General features: G+C 57.6%; 1 protein-coding gene across 3 annotated transcripts in view; it reads left to right on the forward strand.

Annotated features, from left to right (window-relative positions):
- Positions 1-20,825, forward strand: part of ACOT7 (acyl-CoA thioesterase 7) — a 105,706-nt gene that overhangs the window by 33,910 nt on the left and 50,971 nt on the right. For all 3 annotated transcript variants that reach the window (XM_035019921.1, XM_035019920.1, XM_035019922.1), the window contains exons 2-5: positions 1,655-1,772; positions 8,367-8,523; positions 12,918-13,009; positions 17,641-17,755. In XM_035019921.1, the coding sequence (XP_034875812.1) occupies positions 1,655-1,772; positions 8,367-8,523; positions 12,918-13,009; positions 17,641-17,755 (482 nt within the window). The remainder of the gene's footprint in view (positions 1-1,654; positions 1,773-8,366; positions 8,524-12,917; positions 13,010-17,640; positions 17,756-20,825) is intronic.

Consider the following 20,825-nt stretch of genomic DNA (forward strand, 5'->3'; position numbering starts at 1 on the left):
GTTTTTCAGAGTCCATCGTCTCTCATGGTTCATCTCCCCCTCCGATTCCCCCCCTTCATTCTTCCCCTCCTGCTACCTTCTTCTTTTTCTTCTTTTTTTTTTCAAGAAATATTTTTAAATGGATGTTTGAGAAGCCAAGTGAAGCTTCTTTCCGGTTCTCTGGGGTTCCCCTGGCCTCTGCCCAGGTTACCATGACTGCTGCCCCAAGTCAGTGAGGCAGGGCCAGACAGCCATGTGACCTGAGTGGGTCTCGGTTCTCACAGCCGGCTCTCCCCCAGGACAAAGGGGTCACACTTGGGGGTGGGCAACAGTCCGCTGTCAGTCACGGCAAGATGTCCATGCTCATTTGCCGAGAAAATCACACCTTCTGGCTCTGTCTTGGAGCTTCCAACCTTGCAGTCGGTTGGGTAAATATTTACCCGGAGGGAAGAATACTGCTGGTGAGGATGCATTGTATTGGCCGTGTGCCAGGCACTGCGGCTGGGCTTGTTATCTGCATTATCTCGCGTGAGTCTGTCCTCCCCCGGTCAAGTGCAGTGGTTCAGTTATTATGCCTATTTTAAAGACAAGGAAGTGGAAGAATGAGAGTTTGGTCAGGTTGCCCAGCTCACCCATAAGAGCGGGAGCCAGGAATGGTCTCGGAGTCTGACTGGCTAGACTGAGCTGCTGAGTGGAGCTGTCAGGAGATCCTAGCCCCAGAGGGTGGCAGAGCTCCCTGGCCCCGAGCCCCGGAGCAGAGGGTGCAGGTCCTGGGGGCTGCGCTGGGTGAGCCCAGGTGGTCGGCGGGCACACTGAAACTGTGGCGTGTGCTCTGCCCGTCCCCTGTCTCCAGGCCTGAGGCTGCTGAGGGCAGATTTCATTAGCCTGACTGTGGTTTGGGAAGGTGCCAGCTTGGCTGGGGTTGCCCACTGTAGGAGCACCAAGCTGGCTTCTTGGGATTCCAGAGATTTCTTGGAGTCTCCCTACCACTGGCTGCCCACAGCAGGGATGTAGTTTTTCCTCTTTGGGGCAATGGGTGGCATTTCAGTCCCCTCCCCCGACCCTGGAGGGCTCCCAGCTCTCGATCCGGGGGGACTTAGCCCCCTCCAGGTGCCCCCAAGGAGCTCGGCAGGCCAGGGCAGGTGGTGCTGGGTGTTACCCCGCTGACAGGAGTCTCAGAGCTGTGGCACGTTTCCACTTCTCAGAGAAGCCGAGGCTGCATGCGTTAGCCCCTCTGGGACTCCTGAGGGTCGTCTTCCACGGGGTCACGGCCTATGTCCTGGTGCTCATTCAGCCCTGTTGGTCGTTGGGGAGCCTGGGAACCAGGAAGGGCAGGTGTGCTGGGAATCCCAACGGCCATGCTGCCGCCTTGCTGCCTTTGCCAGAGGCCTCTGCTCTCACCCCTTCCCGGCTGGGTGCCTGTGACCCCGGGGATACAGTCCCGCTGTCTTCCTGCCTCCCTCCCTCCCTCCCGTGGAGACAGGACCCTGCAGCCCCTTGTCTGGGGCTGTCAGATCAGCAGCCCACTCTGACCAAACTCCCGGAAAGTTCTTTTTCCTTCTTCGGGAGTCCTTGGTCTCTTTGGAGGACCTTCTCCTCACCCCGGGTTGTCGCTGTTCATGAGTGACATCCTTCTCAAGGGCCTCATCCTGCTGCTTCTCTCTCCTCGGCCTAGGATCATGCGACCGGATGATGCCAATGTGGCTGGCAACGTCCACGGTGGGACCATCCTGAAGATGATCGAGGAGGCAGGGGCCATCATCAGCACCCGACACTGTAACAGCCAGAATGGGGTAAGTATCTGCGGGCTGTCACCCAGCCTGCTTGGGATCACCTGAAAATTCCAGGCCCAGGAGGCCTGGCGACCCTCTGTGTGTGGCATCGCACCACTCTTGGGTCAGGACAGGAGTTTGCTTGGAGTGTTCCCCTCCTTTGTCCCCTGGGCCTTGGGAACTTCTGGAATCCCTGGATGGGACCCGTTGGAATGGTGCTTGGTTTGGGACGTTTGGGACTCATCAAGGAGGAGGGATGGGAGACAGTCAGAGAGTAAGCTGGGAGCTGGCTGAGAGCTGCCTTTAAGCTCCTCCCCCTCCTTCCAGAAGAGTCTTGGTTTCTAGTATCCACGGGAGCCTGGCTGCCCTGGGCCTGACCCCTCCCCTGCCCCATCGACACCCCCAGGGGCAGGGTGGGGCCTGGGCAAGCACTGGCACTCTTGCCAGGGAAGCCCAGCGAAGCCCTGCTGGAATGCCCGGAATGAGGGCCAGGCTTTCTGCTTTTGCAGCTTGGGCAGCTGGGGGGCATTTGGCCCATCCTCTCCTGTCCTGCCTCCAGCCCCGAGGGACCTGACTTTTCCTCTCGAGGCTTCTCCAGCTGCCTCGCTCGGGGAGGGGGGGGGTCTGTCTTGTGCCACACTGCCACCTGGGGGCCAGCAGAGATGCAGTGCCACTAGCCTCTGTGTCCAGTGTCCTGTGTCCCCGTGGGCCTGGACCAGCCACCTGCTGTGATGAGAGGAGGAATGCATGCTGGCTGGAGGGGCAGCGGGAAGGAGAGAGAGAGCGGCATGCACGCGTGTGTGTGCGTATGCGTGTGCTTGTGTGTGTGGGCACCAAGCCAGGGGGAACGTTTTATTTTATTTATTTATCTTTTTTTTAAAAAGATTCTATTTATTTGAGACAGAGAGAGGGAGAGCACAGAGGGAGAAGCAGACTGCCTGCTGAGCAGGGAGCCTGGCGTGGAACTTGATCCCAGGACCCAGAGATCATGACCCGAGCCAAAGGCAGACCCTTAACTGAATGAGCCACCCAGGTGCCCCTAGGGTGAACGTTTTAATGGGTGGACACAGGCGAGGGGGACACCTCGGTGTGCTGTGAAGGAGGGGCTCCCCTGCCCAGCTAGGAGTCCGGATTTGTTCAGGTGCCCTGGGAGTTCCCGGGCAAACCAGGCCATGTTCAGAGTGCGCCCTCTGGTGGTGGCGGGGAGGATGGGCCTGTGCCTGTGGGGCGGTGCTTCTTCTGAGCACCGTCGTGAGGGCCCAGCACCTGGCGGCCCCCTGAGACAGACAGGGAGGGTCCGGGCAGGCCTGGCGGGAGAGGCCAGGCGCTGGGAAGAAGAACTTTCGGATGGCGGAATGGGGGAGAGGGGAGCCTTGGGTGGCGAGGGCCCACATAACTGCTGCTGGGTAGCATTTTGCAAAGCTCTGAAGTGCTTCTGCTCATATAATCCTCCCCACACTGCATTATTATCCCCGTGACCCCAGTTGCACAGGGGAGGACGTGGAGGTACAGAGAGGCTGCATGCTTGCCCGAGGCCACGGGGGGAAGCTGGGGGTAGGTCGGCCATGAATCCTGGCCTCGAACCTGTGCTTTGAGCCCCCGGAGGGAGCCTGGGGGTACAAGAAGGATCATTTTGACATGTTGGCTTGCAGGGGTCTCAGGACTGGTGGTCCCAGGGTAGGGGTGCAGAAGTTCCAGGCTTGGGAGGGGGTGTGAGCCCCAGGCAGCTCCAGGTGGTTAGACACTGGCATGGGGGCCAGTGCTGGCCTCTGAGGGGCTTCGCTGGGGCTCTGGGTCAGGGAGGGGGCACCCTCACCCCACCCGCCTGGAGGTCTCATCTAGTCTATGCCTTTAGTACCGTCATGTAGCCCTGGGGTTCTGTTTCCAGCTGGGACCTCTTGGTTGGCTCCATCTGGATACTTAGTTGGCCCCTTGACCTTGATGGGCCCGAAAAGACACCCTGGACCTGTCCCCAGGCTGCTCCTCCCACAGTCTCCCTCTCCTCTGTACATGACTGTGGCATCCGGTTACCCACACTCAGAACCTGGGGCCTTCAGTGACCCCATTCTTCTTCCGTTGTGGACACTGGTAGCCGATCCTATTGGCTCCACCTGCTGGGTAGTTGTGGATCTGAGCACCGGCCAGCTCCCGGATCTCCTGTCCCATGCCTTCCCTTTAACATTCCCTTGGGCCACACTGGCTCTCTTGCTGCTGCATGAGTGGCCAGTGTTCCTACCCCAGGGTCTTTGCACTGCCTCTTCCCTCTTCCTTTGAGCTGCTCTTCCCCCAGATAGCGGCATGGCTCCCCCCACCTCCTTCCAGTCTATGTAAATATGACCTCCACTGAGGCCTTTCCTGATGACCAGCTCCCTCCTTGCTCCGAGCTGTTCTCCACAGCAGTGTCGCTCCTAGAACATTGTGCGTTTTGCTCATTTATCTTTGGTCTGCTCACCTCTCCCCTCCACCCCCATTAGAGTGTAAGCCCCTTGAAGGGAGGGACTTTTGCCTTCCGGTCCCTGCTGGATGCTCAGCATCCGGGTGGAGGCCTGGAACACAGTGGACTCCCATTGGCGATCTGCTCATTGCCAGTGTCCTGTGGAGCACTTCCGTTTAATAGGCACTTACGGTGCACCAGCGACCACACTGTGTGCTTGACCTTTTCTTTGCGGAATCTTCCCAACCGTTGTCTTAACCCCACGTTGTGGGGGAGGTGCGGAGGCCTAGAGAAGTTACACGGCTTCCTGAAGGTCCCACAGAGGGGTCTCCTCTACGGTGGCGTCCGCTGAGTAGGGCAGGTGCTGGCCAAACGGTCATAGTAGTGGGGCGGACCTTTCTGGACCCGCCTGTGCCCATGTCTGATCCCCACGCATCTGTAAGAGGGGGCGGCTCAGCCCCCTCTCCACGGATCATGCCCTCAGGTCCTGGTGGCACCCTGCCGGCCCCACTTACTTCTGAGTCTGACAAGGTCAAGAGCCAGGGAGCAGCAGAGCTGGGAGTTGAGCCCAGGGCCCCTCGCTGTCCGTTCTGGCTCTGCATCAGCAGCTGTTATCCTGGCTTCACGTGCCGTGGCCGCCCTGGAGCCCAGCCCCCATGGTTTCCCCCTGAGCCCTGCGAGCGCCGTGACACTGGTCACCTCTGGGAGTACGGCGGAGGGCACTTCCTGGGGTAGACTAATGAGAGCGCTCCCGGGAGGGGGGCTGCCCCTCCTGCTTTAAGCCCCCGAAGCAGAGAGGTCCAGGGCTGTGTCCGAGGCACAGGCAGCCAGAGGTGTGTGTTCAGCTTGGAGATCCTCCTACTGCGTATAGATGTTCATTGGCTCCTTTTTTGAATTTTTGGGTCGCACCTGTTCTTCACGGAATGCCTGAGGCGGGCCCAGTGCCCTGCTAGGCCCCTGGACAACAGCTCACGGTCAAGTTGCCTCTGCCCTGGGCCCAGGCCCATGCTGCCCGCGCCCCAGACCGGTGGAGAGCCCCCAGGCAGCCCACCTGTCTCTTAGGCTGCCCTGCCTATGAAGGACTCTGGAGTGGCTGCCCTATAAACATTCATTCTCTCTTTTAGAACCAAGCTTAAGATTCCTAACAAGCAGCTTCCAACCCAGAAGAGCAGGTTTGAGGCCTCTGCCAGGCGTCTCGTGCCAGGCCTGAGGGCGTCCTGTGGCAGGTGTGTGTTGACAGCATTCCCTGGGAGAGTGTGGGGAACTGCTCTGTCTCCTCCTGGGTCACTGTGTCCATGTTCCAGGTCATGGAAGGGAACAGAAATGGCACCTGCCAAAAGTTCACACCACTCTGAAGTACAGGGACTAAAAAGTCAGCCAGTCTGCTCGTCTTCTCTGCCCCTCCAGCAGAGTCCTGGCCCCACACCTCCCCTGGCCCTACAGGCCCTGCTGACCCCTTAGCTTGCACCTCCTGCTGTGCACCCCTCCCCCCAGCCTCCGCTGTGCGCAGTCCCGCCTGCTCCCCCCTCCCCTGGGGTACACACCTCCATACCTGCCTCCTCCCGATTGACATCATTTCACTCGGGATGCGCCCTCTCTGGGGAGGCTGCCCCCCACCCCCAGCACTTCCCACACTGCCCCCTTCAGAACACTTGCCACCGGGGGGCATTGTCCTATTATTTGTCATCTGTCCCCCTGTCGGAACCCAAGCCGAGGGCAGGCGCTCTGACTCACTCCCCTGAATCCCGCACCAGGTGCAGAGCCTGGCTCCACGCATGCCAGTATTTCCCGCCTGATCTGCGATCTCGGGTCCCCTGGTGTACCCGCAGTCAGCCATGGCCCAGAAGCAGATGACCCTCCCTCTGACGGAGCGTCAGAGGGTCAGTAGTCGCCTAATCTGTGTCACCTGCCCACATCGTTCACCTCCTTCGTCTCAGCACGCCGGCATTTCATCCTCTCTCCTCCTCCCAGGAAGAAGTACACCGAGATGGAGCTCAGGTCCATCCAAGACTAAGCTGCATTCCCATTAAAAATTATTCATATATATATGCATGTGTGCTACCCATGTGTGAGTGTAGCCATACCAAAGTTTAACCGCTCTCCAGTGAGGACACCTGGTTTCATTCCGGTTTGGGTGTTGCTGACAGCGCCTGGATAATTCCACCAAGCCGCCCAGAGGTGGGCCTCTGTTCCTGTGCTGCTCGGCTCTGCGGGTGCCTTTCCAGCTTTCTGCCAGTGGGTGGTGCTGTAGCCACAGAAGTCTACTTAGAGGCGCACTTCGTTTAGTGCCAGTGTGACTTAGGGGGCGAGTGGGGGGAGGCCGGTGCAGATCGGAGTGACCACAACTTAGCCCTAGAACCTTTCCCAGCCACTCTGGTCCCCTGCTTGCTGAGACCTGACTCTGGCACGTTTATAGGAACAGAAACTGGAGGAACCCCCAACCCCGTGTTCCTGACTCACCCGGGAGGTGTGAAGGTGCAGGTTCCCTGGCTGTCCCTCCGGAGAGGCGGGGCAGGTCCCATCGGCTTGACGTGGGCCGGGGAAGTTGCGTGTCCGGGAGGCGGCAGGTGGACTTTGCACAGGTTCCGCAAGAGGTGCCACCAGGGCTCAAAGTGACCGTTACCACAAGCTCAGTGGACGAGGGGCGCTGCGAGGATTAGCTGGGAAAGCGAATACCAGAGCAGGCAGGCCCGGATGGGCAGGCTCTCAGAGGTGAGCCCCCATCCCCCACTCCCTGCTCCCCACCCAGCCTGGGCATACCTGTGCCCAGCCTCCTAGAAAAGAGGGTTGGTTCCCGGAAGAAAGAGATAGACGTGCCAAGTGCTCTGCTTGGCAATGAGGATCTGAGGTCCCACAGCTGGGACTCCAGCGTCTTGTGTCATTCAGTTTGAGCAGTTCTTTGTGCCAGTCCCGGCGGGGGGCAGGGGGGGGATGGGGGAGAGAGAGGCACTGCTGTCCTGTTGAGAAGTACTTCAAGAACATACACTGAAGTGTCCCTTCAATCTGGGAAACAGCCCCCAATACTGAAAATGATTTAAGTAAAAGGACACCCATCAAAGGATTGTTTGTAATAAGCAAATGGACCCAACTGGACCCAAGTCTCTGATAATGGAATATTCCATTCTATTTGGCCATTAAACATACTTTTGCAATGGGGTGTCGTGACGTCAGTCGTGGAAAGGGCCATGCAGAAGAATGAGGAAGTCTGTCACCTTCCATAGAAAACAAGCCCCAGCGTAGACTGTCGCGTGCCAGACGGCCCTCCAGGCGTGGGTGTACTTGGTGGCCGTGTGGATCCCTTAGGGAAGGGGTCCTGGATGGCTGGGGACCAGTGACAAGACGCATACCGGGTACTCTATACCCTTTCCTTCCTTTCAGTTTTGAGTCCTGCAAATGGGTTCCTATTTGAAGGACAAATAACACTTAAATAAAGGAATATTGATTGCAAAGCAGTATTTATAATGCAGGCAGGTTATTTTTCCTTGTTTTGAGTAGAAAAAAAGCAGGTTGTGGACAAGTACGTTTATGTTTGCCTGACTGTATGAGACTGAATAACTCAAATGAACCAGGGAGATCCCATTCTTGGGGAGAAGAGCCTGGGAAGGAAGATCCTGAAATAGAACCCTGGGTTCTCTTTGGATGGGAGGAGTGATTTTTTTCCCTCCTTGGTCTACTTCATTGTGTATTTCCCAAATTTTCCATAATGAGTATGTCTTTTTTTGCTTTCCATTATGGAAGTAATACACGTCTTTTGTAGAAAAATTAGAAAAAAGAAGCCACTGCTAATCTTCACTGCTGTCCCACTGGAATCCCACTGGTGTCCCCATGAGGCCTTTCTGTGTCTCCCGTGGTTTGTTTGTTTGTTTATTTATTTATTTATTTATTTGACAGAGAGAGAGACAGCGAGAGAGGGAACACAAGCAGGGGGAGTAGGAGAGGGAGAAGCAGGCTTCCCACAGAGCAGGGAGCCCGATGCGGGGCTCGATCCCAGGACCCTGGGTCATGACCTGAGCCGAAGGCAGACGCTTAACGACTGAGCCACCCAGGTGCCCCTCTCCCATGGTTTTGCAACTAGGAATGTGTGATGTCAATAAATGGCGTTACTTTCACAGTGGGAGAAAGAAACGCCACTTTCGAGGAGCACGTCCGGGTTGGGGCTAACCTGTCTCTGGTCTCCGCAGGAGCGCTGTGTGGCCGCCCTGGCCCGCGTCGAGCGCACCGACTTCCTGTCGCCCATGTGCATTGGTGAGGTGGCGCACGTCAGTGCGGAGATCACCTACACCTCCAAGCATTCCGTGGAGGTCCAGGTCAATGTGATGTCCGAAAACATCCTCACAGGTAACTTGTGCGCGCGTCTCACCAAGCCAGCAGCAGCCTAGCTCACGTTGATGGGGGCTGACCCTGGCGCCACCATGAATGACGTCCCTTCATTCCCAGCGCCACCCAGGAGCAGATACTTCTGCCATCCTTGCTCTGCAGGCAGGGACAGGTTAAGCAATGAGTCCCGACAGCGTGCTCCCCCAGTGGGCTTTGAGCTCGGGCCTGGTGGTGCAGCCACTGCCCCTCTTGCCTTCCCCGGGCGGAGGCCTGGTGACCAGCTCCTCAGGGGCAGAGGGGTGGCAGTGGGCTGGGAGGGCACAAGCCGCCCTCCGGCCCCCTGCTGTCTCCCCCGCCCCCGACCACCACCCGCCTTGCTGTTCCCTGGAGGTGGGGGGGCCACTGGCTGGGGGGAGGGGTCCCTGCCCTGCCCTTATCCCTGCACCCCTGGCCCTGCATTCCAGGCTTAGGCTGAAGCTCACTGGGCGAACCTTTGACTCTGGTTTGATCTGAATATTCTCTTTCTCAGAGTGGTAACCATGGAAACCCCTTTTCATCCTCCCACCAGGCTCTGCAGGGGAGTGTGGCGCAGCTGCTTTTTATAACCGGCTGCTGACGGGGAAGGCGGGCCCCTTTGTCCCCTTGCTGCCCACCTCTGGGTCCCTCGTCGTCCACGCAGAGGGCAGGGTCCTTGGGTCTGCCTCCTGATGCCCCTCGCCCCTTCCTTGGCCGCGGCTGCCTGTAGGTGCTGGGCTCAGAGATCTTTCAGGGGCTCAGGCTTCTTCCCTCCCTGGGCCTAGAGCACAGTTATCCACCTGGAACATCCCGGTGACCTCCGCAGGCCCGGCCGTGGTGCAGTAAATGATTTAGCCCAGCAAGGGCCTGTGCTTGGGGAACACTCAGCATCCCTGTGCCCTGTGTTTGTGGCCAGGCCCTTTTGCGGCCCGGGGCTCTGGCATTGAAGGGACCGTGGCACAGAAAGGGGTCCCGGGCATGGTCTTCTCACGATGGGGCCTTGGGGTCCCTGTCATCGTTCCCCGTGCTCTGTCTCTCTGTGGCCCAGGCCTCCTCCCCTGGGCTGTGCTGGGCTTGACGGGAAGTCACTGTCTCTGCTGCTCTCTATCTTCAAGCTCCCCACCCCCCCAGGCCGTCCCAGCAGGGTCGCTTTCTCATGGTGATTTTCAGCAGGAGCCAGGAACTTCAAATGGGGGAGGGGCCCCTGAGGAACAGAAAAAAAGTCTCCCTGTGGGCGACGGAGAAGAAGCCAGGAGACAAAGTGGAGCTCAGCCCCACGGCTTTGGACCCCCAGCATGGTGACTCTCAAGGGACCATTTTGGTTGTCACCATCGGGGCAGAGGTGCTGGCATCCAGTGGGGGGAGGGCAAGGATGCAGCCGCACAGCCTGCACGCACAGGGGGTCCCCACCACGAAGGGTGACCCAGTCCTACATGTTCTTGTGCTGAGGCTGAGGAGCCCTGCCCTCGACCATGAACTCTGGAGGGAAAGGGTCATGTCTTCCTTCCTGGCAGCTTCTCTTGGCTCATAACAGACAAAGAGCTAATAACTACAGGTGAATGAATGTTGGAGTGAACGAATGACCACGTGAACAGAGGCTGTTGGGAAGATTTGTGTTTCTGTGCGGAGATGGGAAGCTGACAGAGGGTTTTGTCTAGAACGACACGCTCTGCCTGACTTCTAAGGGATCGCTCCCACGGTGGGGCAGGAGGCTCTCACCCGGAGCCGTGGTGGCGAGATGGCAGCCCTCTCCCCGACCAGTAAGGAGGTACCCCCCCGCCCCCCAAGCACCTGGTTGCTCAGCCTCGGCTTCGCTTCTTCCCTGCAGGATGGGCACACAGATCTGATGTGCCCTGTGAAGGAAGAACCGGTAGTGAGGAGAGGTGCTGCGGGCGTCCACCCTCACGGGACGAGGGGGCAGGCTCTGTGACCCCACTGGGCTCTGCTTCTCGAGATGGGGCCTCCTGACCCTCGGCCTCCCCTGTTACATGAAGGGGGCAGCCGCTCTTGGAGCCCTGAGGGCTGTGGCTCTTCTCCGTGTCTGGGTCATCTTGCCCCAGAACCTCTTTCTGAAGGGCCAGATGCCTCCTTTCTCATTCCACCACCGTGGGTCTGTCTGTCTCTCTCTCTCATTTCTGCATCTCTTTCTGTAATTGCCACTTCTGTGCATCTGCATCTCTGTTGTCCTCCCTCTGTCTTTCCGAGTTTGGATCCGTGCAGATCTCTCTTATTCTGGGACCCTGTGTCTCTCGTGGCCTCCCTCTCTGTCCTGACGTGTGTCTTTCTGCCCACGTGCCTAGGGTGTGAGGGCAGGGCTGGTAGCTTCCTTGTCCCTGCAGTCCCCCCACTGCCTACAGCAGTGCCTGGCCCCGTGGACCCAGGGTGACTCTGACGGGCGGGGAAGGGACTGAGACCCCAGGAGGCAGGGATCCCCTGTCTTGTGTGTCCCCCTCCTCTGGGGCTGTGCCGCCTGTCAGGAGGCAGCCGAGCCAGCACATGCTGAGGCAGACAACCAGCAAACCTTTGCCTTCGAGAGGGCTCATTCATCTCCGGCAGCTGTCAAAATATTAAGCTAACTGGGACATGATTGTTGCAAATTGCTCCAGAAAATAGCTGGGAGCTCTTAAGATTTTAAAATAGGTGTTTTTAATGCTGCAATTGTCTTTTGATGGTTTTATTAAATGACGGAGAAAGTACAATTAGCGTGTTTTGCCTCATTTGCCCCGTGGTGTTCATTTGGGTCTAGAGGAGGGCCACTCCGGGTTTCCATGGAAACCGGCTTGTCAGGCTGGCTCTGGCAGAGTCTAACAGGAAATCTTTATTCCCAAAAGCAGGTTGTCAGATTCACTCTCAGTCAAAGTGCAGTGAAAATATTTTCCATGTTATTTGCCTGTGGTTCCCAGGCACAGGGAGCCTGTTGTCCTGCTGGGGCCACTGTGTTGGGGCCAAGTGCTGGCGGTGCAGGCCCGGGCGCCATGGGCTCGCCCTCGTACATGACCGCAGGGCCTTGGGGCTGTGTTCAGGGGAGGAAACCAAAGCCCCCCCGCTCCCTCTGGGAAGGCAGGTCAGAAAGCACTGATAGAAAGGGAGCTCCAGGGGCGCCTGGGTGGCTCAGTCGTTAAGCGTCTGCCTTTGGCTTGGGTCATGGCCCCAGGGTCCCGGGATCGAGCCCCGCATCGGGCTCCCTACTCCGCGGGAAGCCTGCTTCTCCCTCTCCCACTCCCCCTGCTTGTGTTCCCTCTCTCGCTGTGTCTCTCTCTGTCAAAATAAATAAATAAAATCTTAAAAAAAAAAAAAAAGAAAGAAAGAAAGGGAGCTCCACAAGGGGCTTTACAGAGGATGCCTGGCTCCTCCCTATCCTCCCCGCTTGCTTCCCTTTATTTCCTGCAGTTTTGCTGTTCTCCTCTGCACTGAGGATGTTCTGTGTTGAGGAAGCTACTTTTTAAGGCATCCTTGCAAATATTTCCCTCAAAGTACTGGGACCTAGAGGTGTAGGTCTATACACAGAATAGCACCGAATTGCTGTGTGACCCTAGGTAAGCCCCTTGACCTCTCTGGGCTCCGGCTTCCTCCTATACAAGTGGAGGGTGCGGTGGGCCACGTGATGTCTGGACTTTTCTGGCCCCTGGTTCTCAGCCCAGACAGGCCTCTCTGGTAGCCCCAAGGAAGGTTCGGTTTCCTGTCACTCAGCCCGCAGTGGGAGTCAGCAGCCCACTGCCCGTCTCTCAGCACTCCACTCTGAAGTTTCTCGATTGGAGCTCTGAGTCGGTGGCAGCAAACCCGAGCGTCTGGTGTGAAGCCTCCCACTTGCCCGACTGGCCGCGCGACTGTGCTTCAGTCTGTGGCCCGGCTGCCCGCATGGGCTCTGGCTCCGTGTCTCCCCGAGCCTCATGTCCATGGGCCACTGTCCTTCTGGCCCCCGTCTGGCAGGAGCTCTTAGCCGTGTTTAGCGGGTGGACGTTCCCTCGCTGAGCACTGTGGCCTGAAGCTCCCGAGCAGAGCGTGTTCGACGGGAAGTTCAGGGTCTGCCGGATCTGTTTGCAGAAACTCGAGCTCAGCCGGGGCTGAGTGCCCTGGCTTTGTCCCCTCTTCTCCGGGAGGTGGCTGGTGAGGACCCTACCCGAGGCTCCTCAGGCTTCCGGGCGTGTGGATGACCAGACTTCCCTTCTGTCAAACGCCCGTAAAGGGGCTGCAGTCGGAGCCCTCTGTGTTAGCAAATGCTGGAAAGCCAGGACCCCCAGACTTAAAGTGTATGCTCTGAAGCCTTTCCAGCAACCTCCAGAGGGGCAGCATTGGGGGGGAGCTCCCCACGCTCTGTGCCCACCCTCCCACCTTGTGTTTTAGCCTCACCTGCCCTGCGCTCTCCCTGTGCCATCACTCACGTGGTTTTTTCTCTGAAGGTACTAAGAAGCTGACCAATAAGGCCACCCTGTGGTATGTGCCCCTGTCACTGAAGAACGTCGACAAGGTCCTGGAGGTGCCTCCAGTCGTGGTAAGGAGACCCCCTTCCGCTTCTCTCGGGGGGCAGATGGCAGAGGCGAGCCAGGCGTCCCAGGAGAGCAACGGAAGGGGCCGGGGGCTGGGTCGGCCGGTGGAGTGGGATGTCCCTGTCTGGGATCTTCGTGCAGGTTTTGTTCATGCTGGGGATGTCCTGGTGGACGCCCCTCCTGGAGGACCCTTCCTCATGTCCCTGACCAGAGGGAAGGTGGGGGTCAGGATGGTGTCAGGTGACAGGTCCTTCTGCGAGAGCCAGGACCTCCCGGCTGCCTGGCCCAGGCCAGCCGCTCCCCATCCCAGCCCCTGACAAAACGGAGGCTAAGACAGCTCTGTTTCCGCCTCTTCTCCCACTGTCCTGGGTTCTCTCACTCTGGTTTTGCTGCAGAAAGAAGCGTCTTTGCACGAAGGGAGCCCATTGTGTTCGTTCTGGGCCCGCTGCGGGCACGCTCGGGTGGACAGGCTTTTGGAGGGTGAATGTTGTGCCAATAGAAGGATTTAGTTCCTTCCCTTCCCTAAAGTTAGCCCTCACCGCCTCCTGTGGCGCCCCCAGGACACGCGTGCTTCTCCTCCGTGGAGGCCCGCGGCTCTGCTCTCACACCAAAGCTCCTCTGGAGGGAATCACCCCGTGGTTCTGGCAGTGTCTGCCCTGCAGTGAGCATTTTCCTACACTCCTACAGAGAACAGATTTTTAAAATAACAAAACTGGGAGCCACAGCTGTAGGAACTGGTACCTGCTATTTTGCAGAGAGCCCAAAGAGAAGCTGGGTCCTGTCCTCCTCCTCGTGGGGACGCAGGCCCTTCCTGCTTGGGGAGGCTTGCTCTGTCTCCCTGGCAGACCTTCCCACTTCCTGCACCCCTGCAGGTGTAACACTGGGGGGGGCACTCCCTGCAAACCCCCCCCCACCCCCGCCCGTGCCAGCCCAGGGTCCAGCCGCACAGCCTGCCTGGGCCCCCGGGGGCAGGCGAGGCCCAGGTGGCATATCTGCCCTGGTGCGGATGGCTGCCTGCTGGGCTCCAGCTGCCGAGCAGTCTAGATATTTAAACCGTCTTGAGACAGGGAAGCCCTCTTCACGTTGAATGGGAAGGACGCTTAGACCTTGGCCTGGGTTGGATCGGTGGCCTGTCCTTTGGGCCCGCGGGAGACGGGACGTAGTGCTCCTGCCCGCTGACGGCCCTGGCATCACCCGTCCCTGCACAGGCAGGAGAGTGGTGGAAGCTCACGGCCAGGGCACGGAGCCCAGCAGCTCCTAGGGCTCACCCCTCTATGATGGTCCTGGGGCTGCTGGGACGGAGGCCCCAGGGGAGGACGCTTCCTGCGTCTTCCAGCTTCTAGTGGCTTGTGGCTGCATCTCTCCCACCTCTGCCTCTGACTGCCCCTGTGTGGGGGGGGGTGTTACCTCCTCCTCAGTCGTTGCCCTTGGGGTCCGTTCTGCTGCAGCGTTATCTCATCCAGACCCCGGTTCTGTCAGAGGCCATGTGCGCAATTTTCCGTGGGCGGGGATTTTGACAGACACTGTTCACCCCAGAGCACTGCCCTTCCGTGCGGCCCCACCCGCCCCCTCCCTCCTTCCCTGTCTCTCCCCTCCCTGCAGCACTGACCGGGGGGAGGCCCAAGACTCAAGAAGCAGGAGTGAGTCTGAAACACAGTGATTTTTCTCTTTAGAAATTACGAGCGTACCCACCCCTGCTTTCATCTTTTGCACCAAGCACTTGGTGCTCAGTTAGCCGCATTGCATGTAAATACGACATAATTATTGAACTGATTTCATTTTCATATAGCACAGATTGTAGAAGTCTCTGGCAGGCCATTCTCTGGCTTCGGCACCGGATGATACATGTTAAAGGGTTGATACTGAAGGAAGATTCTGGGGCTGAACACATGAACCTTTGCTTCCTCTGGCTCCTCAGGGCCAGGGGGCTGAGAGCGTAGGGTCTTCGGCCAGCAGGGCAGGGGCGGGCGTGCCGGTTCCCATCCCCGCACAGGGACAGGGCAGCTCTCCTCCCCAGGGAGCGCTCACCCTGCATCCCAGAGGGGCCTGGAGTTTTCCCATCCCTTTTGTTTAGCCGGGTTTGATAAGACATAAGTACCAACCGTGCCCTTGTAGAGACGGAAGCAGAGAGGGCTCCAGATGGGAGAAGCCACGCAGCTCTCAGCTGCAGCTGACGCTCATATTTATGGGCGTTCACCCCCCCCCTCACATGTGAGCCCCACATAGAAGCCTTCAGTTGACTTGAAATACAGGTCTGCTGTTGTCCTTATCCTGATGGATCCTGGAAAGCTCGGAGTCTGGCGTTTATGCTCATCGCTGGTTACGTGGCCACGAGGCTTTCTCATACCCCCCGCCCCTGAATCGCACCACCGGCCTTTTATAGAGTGCTGTCATTTATTTGAGAACACACACATCTCTCTGTGCAGGTGTGTGTGTGTGTCACGTACGTCTCTCACGTGTAGTCGTACCAGACACGTATGTCAGACACACCTCACAGAGCACACTCGCGTGTGCATCTCCCTGGAAGAAGCCCGGCTGTCCACCTTGTGCAGTGGTATTCAGTGTAAGACGCTGCCACCTGGCTCCACCCTCCTCCTCGGGGAGCAGGGACCCCAGTGTCCCTGCAGTGACCCTGGAGAGGCGGACACTTCGGTTGTTGGGTTTTTTCTTTTTTCCAGCGTCTGAAAGTGCGCTTGAGTTCAGAGTCTCGCCCAGGCCGGTGGACGTGTGGGCTGAGCTGGCTTTTGCTTCACATCAGCTGGGCTAGACGAGCCCTTGGGGGTGAGGGTGGGATACCAGCCCATCGTTGGGACTTCTAGTGATTTTATCCCTGATTCAGAGGCAGCAGGGCAGCGTTGTGAGGAGGCTGCGTTTCCTCCATCTGCATGGCTCGTGTCTGGCCGGGGCCCTGCCAGCGGCGTGTGACGGCCCAGGCCCAAGCAGCATGCTCACATGGCCAGGATTTATTAGGCTCAGGAGGTTGGCTCGTTCTTAAAAAAATCTCTTTAAAAGGCATTTCTTGAGGACCCTTGAGTTCAGCCGTGAATTTTACCGGATAGGCACAGCGCAGGCTCTGCTCATATGCTCTTTACTTTGGACGGTGGGACAGGGGGCCACAGTTTATTTATGGAGAAAAAGGTTTAAAATTTAAATTATCCACTGCAACTTAAACACTCAGGGTTTGTTTCTTTTGAACAGACCCCTCAGACCCTTTCTCAGCCTCCCTGGGAGACAGGTTCTCCAGCCTCAGATGGTAACTGAGCCACAGAGTGGTGTTCAGATCCTGTGCAATTTGCTGCAGAGCCACGAGCAAGAAAATCAAGATGTTTAAGACTGGCTTTTGAAAGAAGATCTAAGATTGCCATATGAAGTGAATTTGCCTAAGTCAGAGAGGCTTCAGCGGGGGGCCGAGAGGGGCCCATGGGGCCCTGGGTCCGTAGCTTCTGCATGGGCTCAGCCAGAAATGCTGCCTGAGTGAGGCAGGGGCAGGTGTCAGAGCTAACCGAGGGGAGGCTGGCTGGGCTGTGGTCAGCACGGGGGGCCAGAGCCGTGGCAGCAGGAAGGGAGAGGGCTGCCAGGGGAAGCTGGCCCCCGTGGACCTGGCCTGGGGCTTTTCCGGGGGGTCCTGCATGGAGGGCGTGTGGGCCCTACACTGGGCTGGAGGACAGGGCCCTTGCTGTCACATCAGAGAAGCCCAGCGTCTCCCGCTGTGCCCGTAGGGACCCCAGCTTTTGTGCCAAGTTTTATATTCTGTTTATTCTTCTTGGGTCTGAACGTCTGTGATCCATGAGGAGAGCTTTGCTGGGATCATCTTAGCTTTGGTGCGTGTTCCTGCAAGTGTGCAACCTGGACAGGCTGGGAGGTCAGCAGAGTGAGGGTGTCAAGGGCATGCGGGAAACCTGCTCTCTCCTCACCCTGTTGGGGCTCCCGTGATTCTGTAGTTCTGTGTTCAGGGATAAATCCTGGGAAGGAGGAGGGGGCACGTGTAAAATGTGACAGAGATTGTTGACGGGATGTTGTTTTTGTTTTTGTTTTTTTTTTAAAGATTTATTTATTTGACAGAGACACAGCGAGAGAGGGAACACAATCAGGGGGAGTGGGAGAGAGAGAAGCAGGCTTCCCGCCGAGCAGGGAGCCCGATGTGGGGCTCGATCCCAGGACCCTGGGACCATGACCTGAGCCAAAGGCAGACGCTCAACGACAGCCACCCAGGCGCCCTGATGGGATGTTGTTTTAACAGCGACGGACTGGGAGCCTGCCCGATGCGCTCAGTACCGGGTCCATCACCTAAGTCCTGTTAGGCAGAGAGGTTGGGCTGATGCAGTTGATTGCTACTTGGAAACCTGCACCTGGCATGGGAGAAGTTTTATATACACGTGGGCATGAGAGCAATTCGAGGAAGACACAGAGCAAACATTTGAGACTGTTTATCTCTGGATACATGAGATTTTCACCTTCTCTGTGTTTTTATTGTTTATATTAAATATATATTATTAGGACAGGGATGGATGGCTCCAGTTACATAACTCAGGCAAGGAGAGCCTTGAGCCTGGGAGGCCGAGCCATGCCTGGCTGGGGACGGCGAGGGCCGTGTTCACTGCTGCTGGCCTGATCCTCTGTCTGCGCCTCTCCTCAGTATTCCCGGCAGGAGCAGGAGGAGGAGGGCCGGAAGCGGTATGAGGCCCAGAAGCTGGAGCGCATGGAGACTAAGTGGAGGAATGGGGACATCGTCCAGCCTGTCCTAAACCCAGGTAAAAGCTGGGGTGCCGTTCTGGGGACTCATCTCTGCTGGCAGGTGCCGAGTGTGGCCCCCCAGGCCCCCCCCCCCTTTTTAAAGATTTTATTTATTTATTTGAGAGAGAGAGAGCACGCACGACCCTGGGAGAGAGGGAGAAGTAGGTTCCCCGCTGAGCAGGGAGCACGACACGGGGCTTGATCCCAGGACCCTGGATCATGACCTGAGCTAAAGGCAGACGCTTTACTGACTGAGCCATCCAGGCACCCCCTGAATCTCAAAATGTCTTGATAGATTTTTATAAGCTTTTATTTTTATTTTTTTGTGTTCCAATAAAAATGCATCTTTCTCAGATGACTGGCTTAGGGACTGGCTTTTAAATGCTTCTTAGGGAAGTCACATGCCCATTCCTTGGTGTTTTGGAATGTGGTCCGCATTTCTGACCTCAGTCTCTCAGTAGAACTGGCTTTGCCCTGGCAGGGCGGGGCTGGGCCTCTGCAGGCAGGCCTCCCAGTGCCCCGGGGGAGGGCAGGATGGGCTCCCCGGGAGGGCCAGCGGGACAGGAGCTCAGCAGGAAGGGCAGAGCGTGTGCTCGGCACTGGGGGTCTTTCGAACACTCCAGCCCTTCCCTGTGGGAGGACCCCGCCACCCCCCACATCTGCAGCTCTCTGTCACCGTTGACACCAGAACCCGATTTCAGCAGGCTGTTGCCAGGCAACTCCCTCGCAGAGCTGACCTCATCCTTCAGGTGTCCTTTCAGAGAGTCTGGGAGTTCTTTAAAACCCAGCTTTTTTTTTTTTAATTGTTTTCTCCATCTGACAAGAGAAAATACAATTACCTTGAACGGTTTGACCCACAGCCGTCGGATGTCCAGCTTTGACCATGTATGTGGCCATCTGGAGCCATTTGGGGGCTGTCAGGTTGATGACAAAGAAACCCGGCTCCGGTTGTTGGGCTGGGCCCAGGCTCTGCCTCCCTGTGGTCAGACCGTGCCCGGCCACCCCTGAGAGTGCTTGGTGTCCATCTGGGGTCTCCCAGGATCTCACCAGGCCCCGTCATCCTGCGCCCATCAGCATTTGTTCTGGGGAGAGCAAGAGGAGGCCTCCTGTGTGAGGAGGCAGAGGTGGGGTGGTGAGGGACACGTTGTCTAGAGTTGGGCTGCCCAGGTCTGAATCCCCCTTCTGCCTCCGTGGGGACTTAGTCTCCCTGCCTCTGTTTCCTCGGCTGGAAACACAGGAAAGGGGACTCCTGTGTATGTTTACAGCTGTGCCGAACCTCTCCCGTTGCTGTGCCGGGGACCTCACTCAGGTTCTGGACGCTGTTGTGACGCTGAGACCCAGACATTAGCGCCGTGTTAGCCAGGGTCATGGTAGCTGCTGTAGCTGCTGAACCCTGAAATCCTAGTGCCTGACTCAGTAGAGGTTTATTTCTCGTAAAGTCCAAACCGGTGTTCCTAATCAGGGGGTGAGCTGCAGTTGAGGTGGACTCGTCTTCGAGCTGTGCATCTTGAACAGGTAGCTTTCGGGGTTCCCTTGGAAGGGGAAAGATCAGGGGCTCACCCATCTGGGGTTTGGATGGGTTGGGCTGCAAGCAGGTAGCACTTCCACTCATGCCCTTTTGGTGGGAAGGCAGCCTGCAGAGGAGGCTGGGCAGTGTGGTCTAGCCGTGCGTGGAGAAGGCGAGGAAAAGGGGCTGCCCAGTCCTGCCCGCTGACCACCATGTCCTGTTTCTTTCCCTTGCCTGTGTGGGTCACTTCACCCAGAATCCTGTCCAGCCACCACCTGACCTCAGAGAGCGGGATCTCGGATTGCGTGTGGTTTTCTGTTGGGTTTAGATGCAGTACCTTGTGGGCCAGTGGCCGGTGACCAAACCATGGGCCCCCTGCACCAGCACAGTGTCCACATGGAGGTGGGACAGGAGATGAGAGACGAGGGGCAAACACACTCACGTGTTCCCGGGGCTGGTGTGCTGGCGGGGGAGGGCTGCTCTCGGAGGGTGGGAAGCTCCTCAGTCCCCGTCTGCTCTCCGGAAGGGTCTTCCTTGTCCGCTATCTTCCAAGGCCTCTTCTGAAGTGGGTGCCTGCTCGCCTACGACGGGGGACATCAGAGGTTATTTAGGGCTTGAACAGTTGTCCCTTCTAAACCTCGTGGGCGTTGATCTGTTGGCTTCCTGTCAGCTGCTTGTGACAGTCACACCCAGCATCCTTCCCAGACAGGCTCGTCAAGCTCTCTCTGCTGGATGGTGGCTTCCTTGTGGCTCTTCGTGACACACTCGTGGGCTGAGTCGTGATGGGCTTTGATCTCTCTCCCTCCATCCCCAGAAGCAATAGGCTTTTCCCACCTTTTGGTGCCCCAGGTCTCTGGGCTCTGCTCACTCTCCGTTATGCTTCCAAGCTGGCTGTTTCTTTCCTGACCTACCTTGCTCAGTGCAGGAAGGAGAAGCTCCCAGGACCACTCTGACTCCTTTCAGCCATTTCCCGGGGTGCTGTGGCCCCATAGACTTATCTTTAGGTTGACCATGTGTCCCACCTTCTAAGCCCAGGGGATGGTAGACCATGCCCTTGACCCTCAGAATAAAGGTTTTCCTTTGGGCGGGCCCCAGTTTGGGTGCCAGTTCATGTGTTTGTTAAGGCAACACTGTCAGCCGTGACAGATAACCCCCAAATCTCTGTGGCTCAACCTTGCACTCGCAGAGCCTTTTTATGCGTCACTGTGCTTCACCTGAGATACGGAGCGTGAAGGGACAGGGGAGAGGCCACTGAGGATGGCCGAGGATAAGAGGTGCCCAGCCAGCGACTGAACCACACACACACACAGTAGACACAGGCCCACCCCCCGGAGGCCAGGTTCATCGCCGAGGGAAGCAGCAGTGGGGGGCGGCTGTAGGGGTGTATTGTTTTTCCCCATCAGAATAGTGGTGCTTTCACTCATTTAAAAGCTTATCAGTTCAAGTTCTAAGAACATGAAATTATTAGACATGGTCTAGATCACTCTAGACTTTTGAACGTTCCTAGAAGACAGTGGGGGCTTCTCTTTGACTAAGCTGTGATCATTATTTCAAACGGCTTGTCATCTGAATAGATACTT

Source organism: Mirounga leonina, unplaced genomic scaffold, assembly GCF_011800145.1.
Source record: "Mirounga leonina isolate KUSES-001 unplaced genomic scaffold, KU_Mleo_1.0 Mir_173, whole genome shotgun sequence".
Classification (NCBI taxonomy): domain Eukaryota; kingdom Metazoa; phylum Chordata; class Mammalia; order Carnivora; family Phocidae; genus Mirounga; species Mirounga leonina.